At 37.7% G+C, this 20,267-nt stretch overlaps 1 protein-coding gene across 10 annotated transcripts in view; it reads right to left on the bottom strand.

Moving 5' to 3' along the window:
- KDM4C (lysine demethylase 4C) overlaps positions 1-20,267 on the bottom strand; it is a 433,616-nt gene that overhangs the window by 312,662 nt on the left and 100,687 nt on the right. For all 10 annotated transcript variants that reach the window (XM_047064763.1, XM_047064764.1, XM_047064765.1 and 7 more), the window contains one exon: positions 11,615-11,664. In XM_047064763.1, coding sequence (XP_046920719.1) covers positions 11,615-11,664 — 50 coding nt within the window. The remainder of the gene's footprint in view (positions 1-11,614; positions 11,665-20,267) is intronic.

The following is a 20,267-nucleotide window of genomic DNA, read 5'->3' as shown; positions in this document are numbered from 1 at the left end:
AAAGCACAGCAAAGTCGTCCCCAAACGCACAACCCATGGAAACATTTTAATATTACAATTCAAGTGGATTTAGCAAACTTTTCAAATCTGTAACTTTGTGCATCTTAAATGAACTGAGTTTTAAATTAAAATCAATGAAGAAAGAGGAGTCTATTTAATTTTTTTTTAATTTTTTTAACGTTTTTATTTATTTTGAGACAGAGAGAGACAGAGCATGAACAGGGGAGGGTCAGAGAGAGGGAGACACAGAATCTGAAACAGGCTCCAGGCTCTGAGCTGTCAGCACAGAGCCCGATGCGGGGCTCGAACTCACGGACCGCGAGATCGTGACCTGAGCTGAAGTCGGCCGCTTAACCGACTGAGCCACCCAGGCGCCCCTATTTAATTTTCTTTTGATATGGATTTATAATCAGGGCCTGAACAATGTGGTAACTGGTCATAAGTTAATTTAAATTGGAAAAGCACGGGAGGAAGGTAATTTACAGTATATTAAAAAACTTGAATTGGTTTAGAATGTATATTTACAACAGGCTATCAAAATTATATTTTACATCACTGAAAAACACCTCGTAAACAGCACAATTTATGTTCAAAGCATGTAACTCAAAATGAATTTTACCTCAAAATATCTACAGCAGTACATAGCTTATTCCACAGTGTATGAAAAGTATGTTATGTAACATATAAGCAAGCCAATATAATCAGAATACTTATAGATACAAAATGGTATTTTTAAAAACTCAGAGCAATGCTGGCTAAAGAAATGCTACTATCTTTCATAATTAGTTTAAAAAATGCTTTGGAATCATCTACATAAAAAAACTCTCTGATATAAAAGATAACATTAGGGTAAAAAATTCAACTTAAGACAAGTTGAGTTTTTCAAGAGTCACAAAGAAAAGAAAAAAGTGTTAAAATTTTTGCAAATAAGTTCTTTAAAATATGCCTTTCAGAAGCATTTTTTTCTACTCTAGTATTTGCTTTCTTGATGTTAAAGTTCTGAATAATTTATTTGGAAGAAGTGGTCTCTAAAAGTTATATTTTAATGTCACTACTATAACATTCCATAAAATTTTCTAGTTTACCCGTCACACTCTTTTCATGATCTTGGAAATCAAGAAGTTCCAACAAGAAAAAACTTCTACACTGACCCTTCAATGATCTAAGAGTGGAAACAGCAGCTAGCATCCCACTGCCACGCCTCACACCCATGTTCACCAGCTAATATGCCAGGTGTAGAACACACAGAATAAACCTGCCACATCTTTCTGCAGCAACCACTTTTGTCACATTAGGTCACCTGGCTTATTCTTACATAAAAATAAACATATTAGGTAGGGGAGCAAGACACAAAATCTGCATGAGTGTTGTGGGGTAGTGAGGTTTTACTCTTTTCTCCTACAGGGATATTTTGGTAAGAATATTTGAGAGGCAGACTACAAGACATGAACTATGCTATGGGATTTTTGTATAAACCTTATCCAATGCCCTCTTACAAATGCTTGACACACAAGCTTACTTGAGCACCAACTTTCCTCTCTCCTTTACCACTCTGAATGAACACACACCTTTTCACTGGTATTAAATAGCAAAGCTAAGTTTTAGACCAAAGATCTAATTGTCTGAAATATTTAAAGCCACCCTCACCTTGTCCACATGGCCAGCAAAACAAGAGAGAATAGCAGTTGTTAATAACTTGCTGAGTCTTACTGAGACATGGATTCTAAACACAACTTCAACACTCATGTAGCTTTGAACAGTCGTGTAATCTCTCAGTTCCTCAGTTTCCCTGTCTGTACAATTAGGATGCTATTATCATCTTCCTCACTGGATTCTTTTTTTCCAGCTTTATTGAGATATAACTGACATGTAACATTGTATAAGTTCAAGGTATCAGAGTAAGAATTTGATTCATGTATATACTGTGAAATGATTACCACAATAAGTTTAGTTAATATCCATCACTTCATACAGTTACAGTTTTTTGTAATGATAAATGATTTTAATGATAGTTATAATTTCATAAATTTTATCATATCATAATCATAAATGATATATCATAAATGACAATGATACAGTTTTTTGGATATGATAAAAACTTTTAAAATCTACTCTCTTAGCAACCTTCACATATACAATATTAACTATAGCCACCATACTGTACAGTACATCTCCAAAACTTATTCTTCTTAGAACTTTTAAGTTTGTACCTTTTGACCACCTTAACTCATTTTCCTTACCCACCATGTCTGTGAACCACCACTAAAATCTGTTCTCAGTATCTGTATGTTCAGTTTTTTTAGATTCCACATGTGAGATCATCTAGTATTTGTCTTTCTCTGTCTGACTTATTTCACTTAGTGTAACAACTCAAGATTCATCTATGTTGTTACAAATGGTAGAATTTCCTTCTTATGGCTGAAATTCCACTGTCTTCACATGTAACACATTTGCTTTATCCATTCAAATGTCAATGGACACTTAGATTGTTTCTATATCTTGGCTACTGTGAATAATGCTTCAATGAACATGAGAGTGGAGAGATCTCTTCTAAACAATGATTCCTTTTCATATATATCCAAAAGAGAAATTGTTGGATCATACAGTAGTTATAAATTTAATTTTTTTAAGTTTGTTTATTTTATTTTGAGAGAGAGAGAGAGAGAGAGCAAGCAGGGGAGGAGCAAAGAGGAAGAAGGAGAGAGAAAATACCAAGCAGACTCTGGGTTGTCAGCACAGAGCCCAATGCAGGGCTCAAACTCGCAAAATGTGAGGTCATGATGTGAGCCGAAACCAAGAGTCGGATGCTTAACTGACTGAGCCACCCAGGCGCCCCCTATCTTAAAATGTTTTGAAGAAACTCCATACTGTTTCCTACAATGGCTGTCCTCACTGGATCATTACGGGAAACCAAAAGGATAATGCACAAATAACTTAGCTATAGTCAAAAGGTAGAAGCAACCTAAGTGTCTGTCCATCAACTGATAAATGGATGAACAAAAAGTGTTAATATTCACACAATGAAATATTACTCAACCATAAAAAAGAATTAAATGCCCATACATACTATAAAATGGAAAATATGATAAGTGAAAGAAGCCAGACACAAAACGTCACATATTGTATCATTCCATGTATACTGAAATATTCTGAATATGTAAATTCCTAGAGAGAAAGCACATTAGTGGTTGTCAGGGGCGAGGGAGAAGTGGGAGGGAACAGAGAACGACTGATTAATAGATACAGGGTTTCCATTTAGGGTGATGAAATTTTCTTGGAACTTGATAGAGGTGATGATTACACAATAAGAATATACTAGGGGTGCCTGGGTGGCTCAGTCAGCAGAGCATCTGACTCTTGATCTCAGGGTTGCGAGCACAGGCACTAAGCAAAATTACTCAGTCATACAAAGACAAACATCATGACTTCACTCATATGAAGTCTTTAAGATACAAAACAGATGAACATAAGGGAAGGGAAGCAAGAAGAATATAAAAACAAGGAGGGCGACAAAACATAAGAGACTCTTAAATACAGAGGTCAAACTGAGGGTTGCTGCAGGGGTTGTGGGTGGGGGGATGGGCTAAATGGGTAAGGGACATTAAAGAAAACACTTGTTGGGTTGAGCACTGGATGTTATACATAGGGGATGCATCACTGGAATCCACTCCTGAAATCATTATTGCACTACATGCTAACTAACTTGGATGTAAATTTAAAAATAAAAATAAAATAAAAATGAAGTATGTAAGACATACTCAGCAAACAGGAAAGAAAGAAAGAAAGAAAGAAAGAAAGAAAGAAAGAAAGAGAAAAGGAAAGAAAAAAAGGGAGAAAAAAACTTGTTAGTATACTTGACACAGTAAATTTCAGTAAATAGTAACCATTCTTTTTATCCCTATTACTCATTTAAACAATACTGACTCTAGTCACCATGTTAGTTCAACGAATCTTCCTTTTCCACTATCTCTGCAGCCTGCTAGCTGAGAAGGGGGAATCACAGTCCCAAGAGATCTAGAGAGCTGACTGGGGGTGTTTTCATGAAAAGTCAATGGTTACACAGCTTTAAAAACTGTCTCATTTCCAGGGTACCTGGGTGGCTCAGTCAGTTGGGCATCTGACTCTTGATTTCTGCTCAGGTCATGATCTCAGTTTGTGAATTTGAGTCCCGCATCAGGCTGTGCACTGACAATGTGGAGCTTGGATTCTCTATCTCCCCTTCTCTCTGCCCCTCCCCCACTCATCCCCCCTCCCCCCGCCCCAAATAAGCAACCGTCAAAAAAAAAGGTTAAAAAAAACTGTATCATTCTCTTGGGCCTTCTGACCTAAACCTAACAGTTCTAGTCACAAGTAACAAACTTCTTCCCCAAAAAGGAATTCTAACAATCAAGCACAACCTGAGTTAAACCATATGGATTCACTTTTAACTTTGTATTCACCTGTAGATTCTTCCAATTGTTCTCTAACTCTATTGTTTTAAAATTAAACATCAACATTCAGCCTGGATTCCAAATTAATACTCACAGTTGAGCTCTAATGTAAAAACCCTATACAACTAGAAAGACCAGACTGAGAAGACAATCACTTATTTCACACTCCAAGCTATGGATATTGGTAAGGACAACCATTTTACAACTTATTTCCCCCATACCAACTCCTGTCCACAAGTAACACATTAGGGTTTCTGTGACAGGTAAATCAATGAACTCCCAATGAAATGGTATCTGATTTGGAGGTATAAAAAAAAAAAAACTGGAAGAATAGTTTGGAAAAACAAACTAAGTTTCCAATGAGCAAAACAGTTTAAATATATATTTCAAGAAGAATCAACTCTTGTGGTTATAGCATCCAAGAGAAGGGAAGAGCAATAATACAAACTTATAATAGGCTGCTTAAACAACTTGATTTATATGATCTATACCTCATTTATACTATCTACAAAGATAGGACCCTACCAGTTGCCAACTCCTTAATAAAATAAAGACAATATTTTGTTTGTTTTTTAAGATACTTGACAGTGGTAAGCAAGCAACGATGGTCTTTGGAACATTCTTTTAGCCCAAACATGTTAGAGGATAAAAATGTAGTATGATAAAAAGCATGTACTCCAGAGCTCCCAACAAAGCCCTAAAGCCCAAAAAGTATCCCATAATAACCTTTGCTAAGACAAATAAAGTACTGTGGGTGGCTCAGTCAGTAAAGCATCTGACTTCGGCTCAGGTAATGATCTCGCAGTTTGTGAGTTCAAGACCTGCATCGGGCTCTGTGCTGACAGCTCAGAGCCTGGAGCCTGCTTCAGATTCTGTGTCTTCCTCTCTCTCTGCCACTCCTCAACCTGTTCTCTGTCTCTCTCTCAAAAATAAATGAACATTAAAAAATTTAAAAAAAAAAGACTAACAAAATACTGCTAGGAGTTGTGCAGCATGGATAGTGCAGAATCCCATAAGTCCTCTCAAGGACCAGGTTGCATCCATTAAATACAATGTCCAGTATCCAATGGAAAAATGATCATATGTGAGAAGCATTATTCTAAGTGAAAGAAGACAAAGGAGTCTACATACTGTAAAATTCTATTTTTAGGGACAGAAATCAGATTAATGGTTGCCAATGGCTGTGGGGAGGGATTAACTGGGAAACGGCACAACAGAACCTTTTCAGGGAATTGGATATGATCTGTATCTTGATGATGGTGGTAATTACACCACTGTACATATTTGTCAAAACTCACTGAACTGTATATTTAAAGGGAGTCACTTTTGCTGTAAGCACATCATACCTCAATTAACCTGACCTCCCAAAATAATCATTAAATGTTTTTAAATTGTTTTAGAGATAGAGCAGATCTACTCTAAAAATGTATTCTTTCCTTCAGATAAAAATTTCTCCAAACTGTCCATTGGTTTATATTTTCTAACACATTGGCTGTTACAAAGGAATTCCTTTTATTTTCTTCCTTAATTTTTTTAATGTTTATTTATTTTTGACAGAGAGAGAGAGACAGAGCATGAGCGGGGGAGGGGCAGAGAGAGGGAGACACAGAATCTGAAGCAGGCTCCAGGCTCTGAGCTGTCAGCACAGAGCCCGATGCAGGGCTTGAACCCACAGACCGCGAGATCATGACCTGAACCGAAGTCAGACGCTAAACCGACTGAGCCACCCAGGCGCCCCACGAAGGAATTCCTTCTAAATTCCAATCTCATATGACAAACTAAACCCATAATGTTGCTATTAAATCACCAAAGTTTGAGCCTTGGAAAAAGATTAAAAATCAAAGTTTAGTAACTATTACTATGGATTTGAGAACACTACTTTGGAGAAGTTTAAATTAGTTATTAGGAAGGAAAGGATGAAGGGAAGAAAGGAATGAGGAAAGGGGCGCCTGGGTGGCGCAGTCGGTTAAGCGTCCGACTTCAGCCAGGTCACGATCTCGCGGTCCGTGAGTTCGAGCCCCGCGTCGGGCTCTGGGCTGATGGCTCAGAGCCTGGAGCCTGTTTCCGATTCTGTGTCTCCCTCTCTCTCTGCCCCTCCCCAATTCGTGCTCTGTCTCTCTCTGTCCCAAAAAATAAATAAAACCGTTGAAAAAAAAATTTTTTTAAAAAGAAAGGAATGAGGAAAGATGAAGAAATCAGACATGTAGAATATATGCCCACATTAGCAACAGATTTTAAGATAATTTAATTTAAATATAATTGAAATTTACCCAAGTATGCTTTGATAGAGTTTTTATAATGGTTTTTGCAATATTCATATGACTAAGAGGCTTGAAAATATATAGCAACCATACAAACAAATGGTAAGGAAAAAAATACAGAAAAAGGATATAGAAGGATTCAATTAATTTGACTTCTGTGAGAAGTGCTTTTAGATAGATGTATTAAATTTACACATGAAATTTCTTAACAACTTTATTAATGAAAAGAACCAATGAGCTACAGTATGTGGGGAAAAACTTGGTACTTTTTACCCACATCCCTACCTAAAATATCAAGTTTAGAGGTTTAAGCTACAGTTGACCTCTCTGTGCTTGCTACCATTTAATTTGGATTAGGTAGAAAATTATCACACTGCAAGGTTCACTCACCTCTAAGCGTCTCATAATCTATCAAAACAGGCTTCACTCTGCTTTCAGTGTCCCATAACCCACCAACATCACTACTAATAGAGACAGAACTCCATGGAGCACTCCAGAGGAGCACCAGGAGATATCCACACTGATCATGGTCTTGAGAAGGATGGTGAGTCTCCTAAACAATCACCTTATTTTATCTCCTGAACACAGTACACTATGTAATAGTCAAGTTTTTTCCAGTTCAAGCTGGCTGTCAGAACATTTAGGGTTCAAATTTCTACCCAATTTAACAAGTATATAGGTCATTACATATGGTTTCTTATTGCATTCCTAAGACCACATTGTTTCAGATCCCACTTCTGTCCCCTTGACATGACACATGGACCACACAGGCATAGATCAAGGACTCCCCAGGCCAAGTACTTTGAGCTCAAACAGGTCATAGTCAAGCTAACCAGAATTTTCCTGGCTCAGCTTCCATCATGCAGAATCAAAGTACTCTTAATTTCCCTCCATAGTAACTCCTCCCTGACAGCTGACATTCCCTTCCCGAATTCTTCCTTCCCATTCTCTGCTGTCACTTTTTAGAAAATTGTCTCCCATCCTACATTCAAATTATGCTAGCTTGGTGTATGTTATGTATCATTTCCCAATGTCTAAAATCCTTCTAGGAACATAGCTGGGTATAAAATATTCAGATATATTTAAACATGGACAGTGATATCTGACATCAAATTATGAGGAAATTAAGTTTAGGGCCTGTTGCACCATTCTTAATGTAACTCAGCTGATAGAAAGATGAAAATAACATACCCTGACATACCACACATTGATCTCCATGCCTAAGGCATGAGTTAGGCATGAAGGCAGAGAGTGTATCACTGAACTTCATTTTTTATGGCTTAGGGGGTCCCTTAAAATTGACTATTTACACACAGGGGTGTTTTTATTTATTAGTCTTTCAAAACGAGGCATTTTAATATGATATTTTCAGACCATTAGCTAAATGAATGCTTAAGGGAATAATGTATTTATGATTTGGAGATCTGATAAAAGTATATTTTCCTAATTCCAAGATAGAGGCATGAGAACAGATCAATTTAGAATCTGTTCATAAAACTAAAATGACTTGTTATTTATTGCTGCTCTTCTAGTCTCTTGACAGCAGGTTCACAATCTCTTCAGGCCAAACCCTCTGAAGGGATTTAAAGATGGCTTCCCAGAAATCCATATAAATGACCAATTTTGAGTATAATTTCAGAGTCCACAGACTGCCTGTATCCCACCCACAAGACCCTTCTGCAATCAGGCTAAGGCTCTCTGCTCCACAGGCTTAAATTTAAGGCTACTAGTCATTAAAACACACACAACCCCCAATTTTTAAAAACTAACTATTAAAAAAAGCAAATTAATCTTTCATAACAATGACTCTTCTGTTCTTTTTTGCTAAATGTTGTTTTAATAAGTCACAACTAAAATACTTGCTACAAGTAAGTATAAGAATCAATTTATTCACTTCTACCACACTGTCATCTGAAACAAGATTCCTGCTGATCATTCATACTTCCAAACTCAGATGCACAAAGCCCTAACTCACATATTCTTTTCCCAGTAACCAATATTTTGACCACAGTAAGTCATCTTCAATTTTTTTTAACGCTGGCATTTTATTCACAACAAAAAAACTAATGGACTACAGTCCTTCACAAAAACTTTTAGTCATTCCCAATTTATTTTAATCCATATGTTGCTTAACTCAATAGAACAGCAAAGATATTGTCTTATTTCTAAAATAGATGAGATTTTGATGATCTAAAAAGTGAAAATGTTCAAAACTGTCATTCATGATTTAACATTATATCTCTATTCTCCTTTATATCTTTCATTCAGTTGTATCAAACCAAAAATTAGAAAGAATGTAATGGCATTACAGGGAAACATAACAAGTATAAGAATTGCAACAATTCACTTGAGTTTTTTTTTTTATTATACTTACATCTACATAATATTGGGGAAAAAACTATATAAAGAGAAAGCAGCTGAAGGGCAAAATCAAATCCTGGCTTTATTAGATGCAGGCTTAATGTCTTCCAGATAAAATATTTGTAGGTGCCACAGTCAATCAAGATTTCAATGGAAACCAAAGATGAAAGCATTCATGCATAAAAGGCAAGTGTGATAATTATGATGTGCAGACAAGATAATGGAAAATATCCCAGGCTGCTTTTCATTTTATGTATCAAGTGCTGCCTTGACCTAGACATCCTATAATGTTCCATCACACTTACTGCTTTATTTTATCATTTTAATTATTTAGCAGAATTCAATTAATTTGGCTGGCATCTGGTCAGTGGATGGGATTCCTCTACTGTCTATTGGGTCTTTTCCCTGTGTCATTTCTCAAAATAATCCTGCAAAACAGTTCTGAACAAACATGCGATTGATTTAAAATTCTTGTTCATCCTTCAAGTTTATTAACCTCTTACTGATTAAACAAATGGCACCCACTTTCCTAGAATGTCATTTTCAGACAGTTTATGTCAAAGCATTCGCAATTTATAGCAGAAATTTTAGTGTGTGACTCTATACTGTAAAGTTTACATTGGCTCCATTTTAAAAGTTCTCTGGTGGTGAGGCAAACAGAAAATGGTGGAATAATTATTATAGAGAAGAGGATAGCTCAGCATACAGATTTAGCACAAAGTTCACTGCCTGTGTATTTAAGGATTATGATAATCATTTTCTCAGCTATGTCTAATCTATTATCCAGAACCAGGATTCATCCACCTTAATATTCATGAAAATAGTCCCTAACAAAGTTCAAGATTACAGTTACATTGCTATTATTACTACAATGTATTACATTATAAAAACACTAAGACTTTATAGTTATTAGCCTGCCAAAATTATAATAATGCTTCTGACAAATGTGATACTGTAACTGCTCCTTCTAATACTCTCCTATAATTTGGGGGGAAAGTAACTTTTAGATATCATTAACAAGTTCTGTTCAAAACTGTCAAGTCAATGAAAGGGATTTTTCAGTGTCCCCATTTCATTATCAAATGAAAACATACATAATGCAAGAACAAAAATCCTTTCCTACTAAAAGGCAAACCTAAAACACCAATAAAACAGATCAGCACCTGACTAAAAGGACAATGGTCACTGAGGATTCGATCCTGGATAAAAGCAGAATGTCTTAGGCTAGTTGTCACTCAAATGGAACTCCACTTTCCCCTAGAAACAAGTCACTACCAGTCTACTTCTTCCTTGGTCAAGGAAAACAGATGAGGTTGGCAGTGGGTGAATATGATTCTCTTCCCTTGTATTAACAGATATAGCAAGTTTTTTTCTGTCCTAAACACAGAAAAGAAAAGAGGAAAGCGCCTTCTGTGATACAAGTGGGTACACAATGAAACCATTAATAGAGTTCTTCATTCTGGCCCATATGAAGTTGGACAAAGCCACAAAAAATAAAAATTCAAGTTCCACTAAGGTATGTTTAAATTTGCCAGTCTAAGGGGTGACTGGGTGGCTTAGTTGGTTGAGTGTCCGACTTCAGCTCAATTCATGATGTCGCAGTTTGGGAGTTCAAGCCCCGCGTCAGGCTCTGTGACTGAAAGGTCAGAGCCTGGCGCCTGCTTCAGGTTCTGTGTGTGTGTGTCTCTCTCTCTACCCCTCCTCTGCTTGCACTCTGTCTCTGTCTCTGTCTCTCTCTCAATAAATAAACATAAAAAAAAACTTGACAGTCTAAGAAGGCATATACCCTCATGCTTATCTGCTTATGTCATCTTCATACTTCCATAAGAGTAACCCCAAACCCAGGGTACCAAATCAGGAGTCAGAAAGAGATTTAACACAACCCTTTGGTGAAATGATAGGACAACATGAAAAGTACTCATAAAATACCTGCACCCTGATATGCAGCATCAGTACTCTTTGGAATTCATCTCAAGAGTGTAACTTTAAAAAAGGAAAAACAGGGGTGTCTGGGTGTCTCAGTCAGTTGAGCATCCGACTTTTGCTCAGGTCATGATCTCACGGTTCATGAGTTCAAGCCCCACATTGGGTTCTGTGCTGACAGCTCAAAGCCTGGAGCCTGCTTCAGATTCTGTGTCTCCCTCTCTCTATCTCTCTGCCCCTCCTTTGCTCGCACTTTGCACTCTATCTCTCTCTAACATAAACATTTTTTTTAATTTTAATAATAAAAAAGGGAAAAATATTATTAGCACAATGTTAAATAAGTTATATATATATGTATATATGTATTAAAAATTATATAAAAGAGAAAAAATTGGAAATAATCAAAATAGTTAAGTGCAATTACTTGATGAACTACTAAGCAGCCAACTAAAATAATCATAAAGACTATGCAACAGGAAAAAATATTCACACAGTAATGTGAAAAAAAATTTAATTGTTCTATTAGAAAAACATTCAAAACTTAAAAAGAGTAAAACTAACCAAGTTAGATTCCACACTGTAAAAATACCTCAAAAACAAATAATCTGTCTAGATGAGAAACATAGAAAGCAAGTTTACCTTGAGCTAGTCTTTCAAGTCGTTTTCCATGTTCTGGGGGTATTGCATACCTAAAATTTTAAACATAAATAAAAATTTTAGGTTTATAACTGTTCTTAGTATCCTAAGACAATGTCATGTAAAACAAAAACAAAAACAACAATGCCAAATTCCATTTAGACATCCTGAAATTAGAAAACTAATCACAGAGTCATATCCCTTGAACACTAGACAGAAGAAAAATAAACTTAACCACCTATTTCAATACCCCAGCTCACCATCCCAACCACATTTTACAAATTAGAGAACAAAGGCCCAAAGCCAGTAAACTACTTGGGGAAGGGAGGCAGTTAGCCACAGCAGGAAGACTAGAACCTCTCTTCCAACACTCACAGCACCCCAGAAATCCAGGGTTATTTTTGGTTGTATGTTTTATGTTTTGTTGTTGGTTAGTTTGGCCTTTGTTTTTAAGAAGACCTAGGTTGCTGTGCTTTTTTTAACCTTTTAAAATGTTTTTATTGACAGCAGGATAAAACACAAAATTATTGTAGCAATATTCATATTTGCACCAAATATTTCTAAGAACATTATACCTTTCAAGTAGATTTTTTTTAAGTTTATTTATTTTTGAAGGGCAGAGAGAGACAGGGGGACAGAGGATCTGAAGCAGGCTCTGAGCTGACAGCAGAGAGTCTGATGCGGGGCTTGAAGTCACAAACTGTGAAATCATGACCTGAGCCGAAGTCGGATGCTTAACCAACTGAGCCACCCAGGTGCCCCTCAAAAAGATTTTAAATAAAAAATTACCAGTGATAAGAAAGAACTGTTTATTGATTTTGTGATTTTGTGACTTTTAAAATCTTGATTATAGAAAAAAAATGTTCACCCTGCTATAGAAATACTCATTTCTAGTTCCTGGTGTTTTCAAAAGTGAAATACTTGAACTTATCTATAGTGAACTTACTAAAAATTTTAAACAATCTCAAAATTTATTACATAACTAATCTTATAAACAGTTTAATGAGGACATTTAAGGATATTAAAAATATAGTTAAATGATTATTTCACGTTTTAAGTAAAAATGATGTTATCCTTAAGACCTACATATGCTATGTTTACTAGCTCAATATATATGATATATATGAAGTACAAGTTACTTTTTACTAAAATAATTTTTCTCATTTTACTTAACACCACACTTGGTTGCATTTAATGCCACTGATAACATATGCAAAATTTAACTGGATCCAATGTAACTAGGTGATTCTCTGAAAGAAAATTCAACCATACATCCTGTTCCTTAAGGCGCTGTTAATGAAATTATTCCAACTGAATTGGGAGATAAAATTTTAGCAAAACTAAATGACAATCATCCAATTTATTTATAAACAGGCCACTTCTTAGCAGTTTTTAATCCCCAGTTTGTATCACCAAATATACCCAGAAAGGGGAAAAAACCCATCTACATACACCAGACAAGAGGGCCATGTCCCCCATAACAACCATACACACCCATTAATGTACAAACATATGCTTGCACACATGTAACAAGTGTATGCTTGCCCACAATGGCTAGACATGGATGGAGATATACATCCAGATTTCCTTTTCTGAAAAATTGGTATCGAAGTTAAAGCTCATTAATCTGAGGTTCAATCATCTATTCAAAGAAAACATATAAACATACATATATATAAATGTAATTATAAACATAAACATACATATAAGGAAAATGAATATCTCTGACATAGTCTTTCAGTTGGTCCACACAACCCTATGACAAAATCACATACCCAACACTTCTTCTAAAGTCATCTTCTAAAAGGACATTTATGAAACTTCTCTAGAAGCTGATCATCAAAAAGATTTTCTCCATACACTACACATGTAACAAAAATTCTTCAAATCGGACACATGACCGTAAGACACTAGGTGTGTCTCCTTGATGCAGCTTGCCCTTTGAGCCACTAAGATGTAACTGACCACTACAGGTGTGCTCCCCACATTCTTCCAGACTACACTCCACAGTATACTAAAGTCATCTCTGCGAACTACAGCTGATGATGACAAAACCCTGAACCTTCAATGGCTGACTGTAACCTGAAGGACAGAAGCCAAACTCCTCTGAAAGGCACACAGGCCTGCTGCAATCTTGACAACTTTTCAGATGTCCCAATCAAACCTTCTGTTTCGTTTTAACAAATCATTTGAAGCTCTTTCCAGTGTCCTTGCTATTTCACACCTCCACTATTTTCCATCCCCTCTTTCTTAGCTTTATAAGCCCTCAGTTTTGTCCAGTCAACAAAAACACTCCTTTCTCCAAGCTCACCCTGAGTCTCCCCAAGGGAGAGCCTCCCCTTCCTCTTTTGCTGTATCACCCACATAGAATACAGACCTCCACCATGGCACTCAAAGTTTAATTTTTTTTTCACCTTTGTGCCTCCCTGCTCTCCTCTCAAGCACCTTAGTGGCAAAGGCCAGTGTCTTTCTCCTAGAACAAAGCACCAGTTGAGCAGATGCTCAGTGTTTGCTGACTTATGTCACTCTCAAATGATGAATGATATTCCTGCTCCTGCATGATAGAAGGCACGAAGGAGAGGAAGGATATGGAAAAAAGAAAAGTACTCCCACATTTTTCATTCCCATTAACCCTGGAATCCATTGCAACCTGAATCTTATTTTTATCATTCTTGATATAACTGCTTGGACAAAGAGTGATATATTTTTTAGTCCTTACCTACTTGGTCTTCTCTTGAATTTCTGACCAGATCCTTGAAACACTCACTTCCCTTGAGTTTCATGATCTAACTCATTTCCAATGATTTTCTTCCTTCTGCTCTTGCCAAACTTCACAGTGACATTCTCCAGGACTCCATGTTTTAGCGCTTCTACATTTTTCCCTAAGGGAACCACCTTCACTCAAGGCTTCACAACTTTCCTTGTAGTGTTGAACCACACATTTCCATTCCAAGCGTCTCTGGGGCTCTGAACCTCTAAAACAAACCAGCTATTCAACAAATCCATTTGGCAGCCCTCAAACACAATTTGTCCAAAGTTTAATCCTCCAATAATTTCCTGACAGATCTGCTTCTCCTCCAGAGTTCCCCATCCATCCAACTTTCCAGAAATGTTGGAGTTGTCTACAGTTATGCTCCCCTTATTTAATCAATCCCCAAGTTGTATGTGTTCTACTTTGTACCTGTTCAAGAGAGGTCTCATGAATCTCATGCATTTATTTGTCTAGCCCCACTGCCACCATCTTGACCCAGGCCATCATTCTCCATCACACACAGTACTGCTTCATCTCTTAAATGGCTACCCTGCCTCTGGCCTTGCCCTCTGTAGTCCAGGTGGCCCAATCAGAGCATATCACTTTCCTTCCCTGTTTAAAATCTATGTAGCAAGAGGAACTTGTGACTAAACAGAGACAAGCTGGAGGGCCCATACGCAGAGGGACTTACCACAGACAATGGGTGACCTGGCTGAGAGGAGTTCTATGGCCTGGAAAAGTTCCTACACTATCACTTCAGAAGTTTCAACACACATAAGATCAAATTCATTACTTCCTCCTCCTTTAAAATGATTCTCTCTCTAAGCATTCGTAACTCCATTTTCCCTTAGCCTTCCAAACTAAGTCAACTCTTCCTGATTTTTCAATCTCTCTGCCCTCATTGCCAGTCACAAGTCCTATCCACTCTATACCCAAAACCTCCTATCCATCTCCCTTAGCATCACATCAATTTCAAGTTTGATTTGCCCCCAACTAGACTACTATAATAATTAAACTCTCTGCCTGAATCTCCCTGGGCAGCTAGAGTTTTTGAAACACTATCATAAGACCCTTTATTCCTTACTGCCTGGCTTCCAAGGACCTCCCACACACACAGTTTAGCCCTAGCTTTAAACATCAACAGTCTGCTCTCAGTAGGCTAGACTATGAATTATTCTCTCACTCACATGGGCTTTAACCTCACGCCTCACCTCAAATAGCCCCCTCCATTCCACTTCAAACTGCAGCCTTCCAAGCCCTGATTCCACCTCCTCCTTGAAGCTTTCACTGACCACTATAAATCTCAGCAATCTCACCCCTTTTCTTTCTTCCAGTGCCCTTCTATTTTTCATGTAGTATTTATCATCTACTACTTTCCAGAGCTAGCTTCTGTTCAATGTGTGTAAGGCACTTTTGACTGGATACCAATGAGTTCTATGAGGGACAGAATGACTACCACAACCTGGAAATTTTCACATGAATTATCCTTTTTAACATACCTTGTATAGTGAGTACCCAGTTCATAGCCAGGCACTCTACTATGTACTACACCACTAGCTGGTTATGCAGCTAATTCTTAATTCTTCAAGGATATGAATGTGTCTTGCCCTTCTCTGTATTCTTTGAAATCCACCAAATAAGATGCCTACCATTGTATACCCTCAAGTACATACTGGTTTGTTGAAATTATTAATTGCTCATTTAACCTTCAGGACAGTGTTTTTGTTTCAGATATAATAAATACTGCCAACAATTCTGCTAATATTAAGAAACTATGAATCACTAATGAACTATGAACACACTAATTAGATATTTACAGGGTGATGTTTTATTTAAAACCAGAGTCTTTTATACATTTTTTTTAAAAATCTAATTTGAAGACCAAGGAAAACAGAATAATCCCTCTAAGCACATCTTTGGGTGGTTTACTCAAAGAAGAGACCTAAAGTAATGTTATCCTGATGGGTGTAATATAAACACGATCTTGAATGAATAATATCAGGCTGACAGTTCAAACTGTCAGTAGGCAAAGGTGTATTTTTCACCATGTAGTAGATCCATTCCTCTGATTCAGGTTTTCTCTACAAAGTGGCCTACTGTATTTCTTTTCAAGGTATGCTCAGTCCATTAGTTCATTAGAAGTGTTTATCAGCACTTCTCAAAGAGAAACTCCTACTTTTCAGATCACTCCCTGAAAGTCTCCCTAATTTGGGGTGGAACCCTGGGACTGTCACTAACATGCTTAGAAAGAAATGTTCTCACCTACGCCCCCCACCCCGCCCACATCTCTGTCACTGTGCTGTCTGACATAGGTAGCTGTGTGAGTTCCTCTGCCAGTCTCACCAACAGGTGCTTCTGGCACCTCCTGCTGGCCCAGCTTCAACCCACTCTGTAACATCTAGGGCAGTCTTACCAAGCCCAGAGCAGAGGGAGAACCCTTCTAGGTCCGTGTCATCTTCAAGCAGATCAGCCCTAAAACAGCACTATTCTTTACTCCCCTCTCTTAACTGAGGCTACATGTGAAGTAGCCCTTTCCTCTTCTTGTGTTTCCTTTTCTTCTTGCAATTTCTCTTATAGTCATCTCCCAAAAAGAATAAAGCTCACATCCCCAAGGACAGTTTTCTGATAGGCGAGTCTAAATTGACTCTCCCCGCTTTTACTGGCGTAAGCTTATGCACCTGGCTTGTTCTCTATAGTTATTAAGGGGTGGAAAGCTCAGTGAAAAGAATAACTGACCAATAAATACTATAACAGCTCATCACAGCTGTTTATTGAACATTTATACTATGCCAGACCTTGTGCAAATTCTACTACTACCACCTCCACTTTACTGATGAGGAAACCAAGGCTTAAAGGGATTTACTTGAGCAAGAAGGACAACAGAGCTGGCACCCAACTCCTGTATTGGGTTAGGTGATGGGATGCCAAAGCCCAAGATGTGCTTTCCAGCCCTGTATTTCATTCCTGTTTCTTCACCAATCACCAGAAAGATGCCAACTGGAAGGAAGTGAGAGGGGCTAATGAGCCCCTCCCTCCCCAAGCAAATACACAATGATCACTGCGATCACTAGACAGTGATCCAACTTTTGGAAGAAAAATTTTTCTGCCTGCAACTAACAGACCAAAGTTCCAATATTCACACAGAATTCTTCTCCAGCTACCCTTCCTACCTTTATTACATTTTTTTCATATTATTTCATTTTATTTTTTTTCAATATATGAAATTTATTGTCAAATTGACTTCCATACAACACCCAGTGTTCATCCCAAAACGTGCCCTCCTCAATAACCATCACCCACCCTCTCCTCCCTCCCACCCCCCATCAACCCTCAGTTTGTTCTCAGTTTTTAAGAGTCTCTTATGCTTTGGCTCTCTCCTACTCTAACCTCTTTTTTTTCCTTCCCCTCCCCCATGGGTTTCTGTTAAGTTTCTCAGGATCCACATAAGAGTGAAACCATATGGTATCTGTCTTTCTCTGTATGGCTTATTTCACTTAGCATCACACTCTCCAGTTCCATCCACGTTGCTACAAAGGGCCATATTTCGTTATTTCTCATTGCCATGTAGTACTCCATTGTGTATATAAAACCACAATTTCTTTATCCATTCATCAGTTGATGGACATTTAGGCTCTTTCCATAATTTGGCTATTGTTGAGAGTGCTGCTATAAACATTGGGGTACAAGTGCCCCTGTGCATCAGTACTCCTGTATCCCTTGGGTAAATTCCTAGCAGTGCTATTGCTGGGTCATAGGATAGGTCTATTTTTAATTTTCTGAGGAACCTCCACACTGTTTTCCAGAGTGGCTGCACCAATTTGCATTCCCACCAACAGTGCAAGAGGTTCCCATTTCTCCACATCCTCTCCAGCATCTATAGTCTCCTGATTTGTTCATTTTGGCCACTCTGTCTGGTGTGAGGTGATATCTAGTGTGGTTTTGATTTGTGTTTCCCTGATGAGGAGTGATGTTGAGCATCTTTTCATGTGCCTGTTGGCCATCCGGATATCTTCTTTAGAGAAGTGTCTATTCATGTTTTCTGCCCATTTCTTCACTGGGTTATTTGTTTTTCGGGTGTGGAGTTGGTGAGCTCTTTATAGATTTTGGATACAAGCCCTTTGTCCGATTATGTCATTTGCAAATATCTTTTCCCATTCCGTTGGTTGCCTTTTAGTTTTGTTGGTTGTTTCCTTTGCTGTGCAGAAGCTTTTGATCTTCATAAGGTCCCAGTAGTTCATTTTTGCTTCTAATTCCCTTGCCTTTGGGGATGTGTCAAGTAAGAAATTGCTACGGCTGAGGTCAGAGAGGTCTTTTCCTGCTTTCTCCTCTAGGGTTTTGATGGTTTCCTGTCTCACATTCAGGTCCTTTATCCATTTTGAGTTTATTTTGGTGAATGCTGTGAGAAAGTGATCTAGTTTCAACCTTCTGCATATTGCTGTCCAGTTCTCCCAGCACCATTTGTTAAAGAGACTGTCTTCTGTCCATTGGATGTTCTTTCCTGCTTTGTCAAAGATTAATTGGCCATACGTTTGTGGGTCTAGTTCTGGGGTTTCTATTCTATTCCATTGGTCTATGTGTCTGTTTTTGTGCCAATACCCTGCTGTCTTGATGATGACAGCTTTGTAGTAGAGGCTTAAGGTCTGGGATTGTGATGCCTCCTGCTTTGGTCTTCTTCTTCAAAATTACTTGGGCTATTCAGGGCCTTTTGTGGTTCCATGTGAATTTTAGGATTGCTTGTTCTAGTTTCGAGAAGAATGCTCGTGCAATTTTGGTTGGGATTGCATTGAATGTGTAGATAGCTTTGGGTAGTATTGACATTTTAACAATATTTGTTCTTCCAATCCATGAGCAGGGAATGTCTTTCCAGTTCTTTATATCTTCTTCAATTACCTTCATAAGCTTTCTATAGTTTTCAGCATACCAATCTTTTACATCTTTGGGTAGATTTATTCCTAGGTATTTTATGCTTCTTGGTGCAATTGTGAATGGGATCAGTTTCTTTATTTGTCTTTCTGTTGCTTCATTGTTAGTGTATAAGAATGCAACTGATTTCTGTACATTGATTTTGTATCCTGCAACTTTGCTGAATTCATGTAGCAGTTCTAGCAGACTTTTGGTGGAGTCTATCGGATTTTCCACGTATAGTATCATGTCATCTGCAAAAAGTGAAAGCTTGACTTCATCTTTGCCAATTTTGATGCCTTTGATTTCCTTGTGCTGTCTGATTGCTGATGCTACAACTTCCAACACGATGTTAAACAACAGCGGTGAGAGTGGGCATCTCTGTCGTGTTCCTGATCTCAGGGAAAAACCTCTCAGTTTTTCCCCATTGAGGATGATGTTAGCTGTGGGCTTTTCATAAATGGCTTTTATGATGTTTAAGTATGTTCCTTCTATCCCAACTTTCTCAAGCGTTTTTATTAAGAAAGGGTGCTGAATTTTGTCAAATGCCTTTTCTGCATTGATTGACAGGATCATATGGTTCTTATCTTTTCTTTTATTAATGTGATGCATCATGTTGATTGATTTGCAAATGTTGAACCAGCCCTGCATCCCAGGAATGAATCCCACTTGATCATGGTGAATAATTCTTTTTATATGCTGTTGAATTCAATTTGCTAGTATCTTATTGAGAATTTTTGCATCCATATTCATCAGGGATATTGGCCTGTAGTTCTCTTTTTTTACTGGGTCTCTGTCTGGTTTAGGAATCAAAGTAATACTGGCTTCATAGAATGAGTCTGGAAGTTTTCCTCCCCTTTCTATTTCTTGGAATAGCTTAAGAAGGATAGGTATTATCTCTGCTTTAAACGTCTGGTAGAACTCCCCTGGGAAGCCATCTGGTCCTGGACTCTTATTCGTTGGGAGATTTTTGATAACCGATTCAATTTCTTCACTGGTTAT

This window comes from Lynx rufus, unplaced genomic scaffold (assembly GCF_022079265.1).
Source record: "Lynx rufus isolate CCGP_SWC_20201006 ecotype Redwood Valley unplaced genomic scaffold, mLynRuf1.p SCAF_10, whole genome shotgun sequence".
Classification (NCBI taxonomy): Eukaryota; Metazoa; Chordata; class Mammalia; order Carnivora; family Felidae; genus Lynx; species Lynx rufus.
The sequence above is the reverse complement of the archived record's forward strand: the minus strand, read 5'-3'. Positions and strand labels throughout refer to the sequence as shown.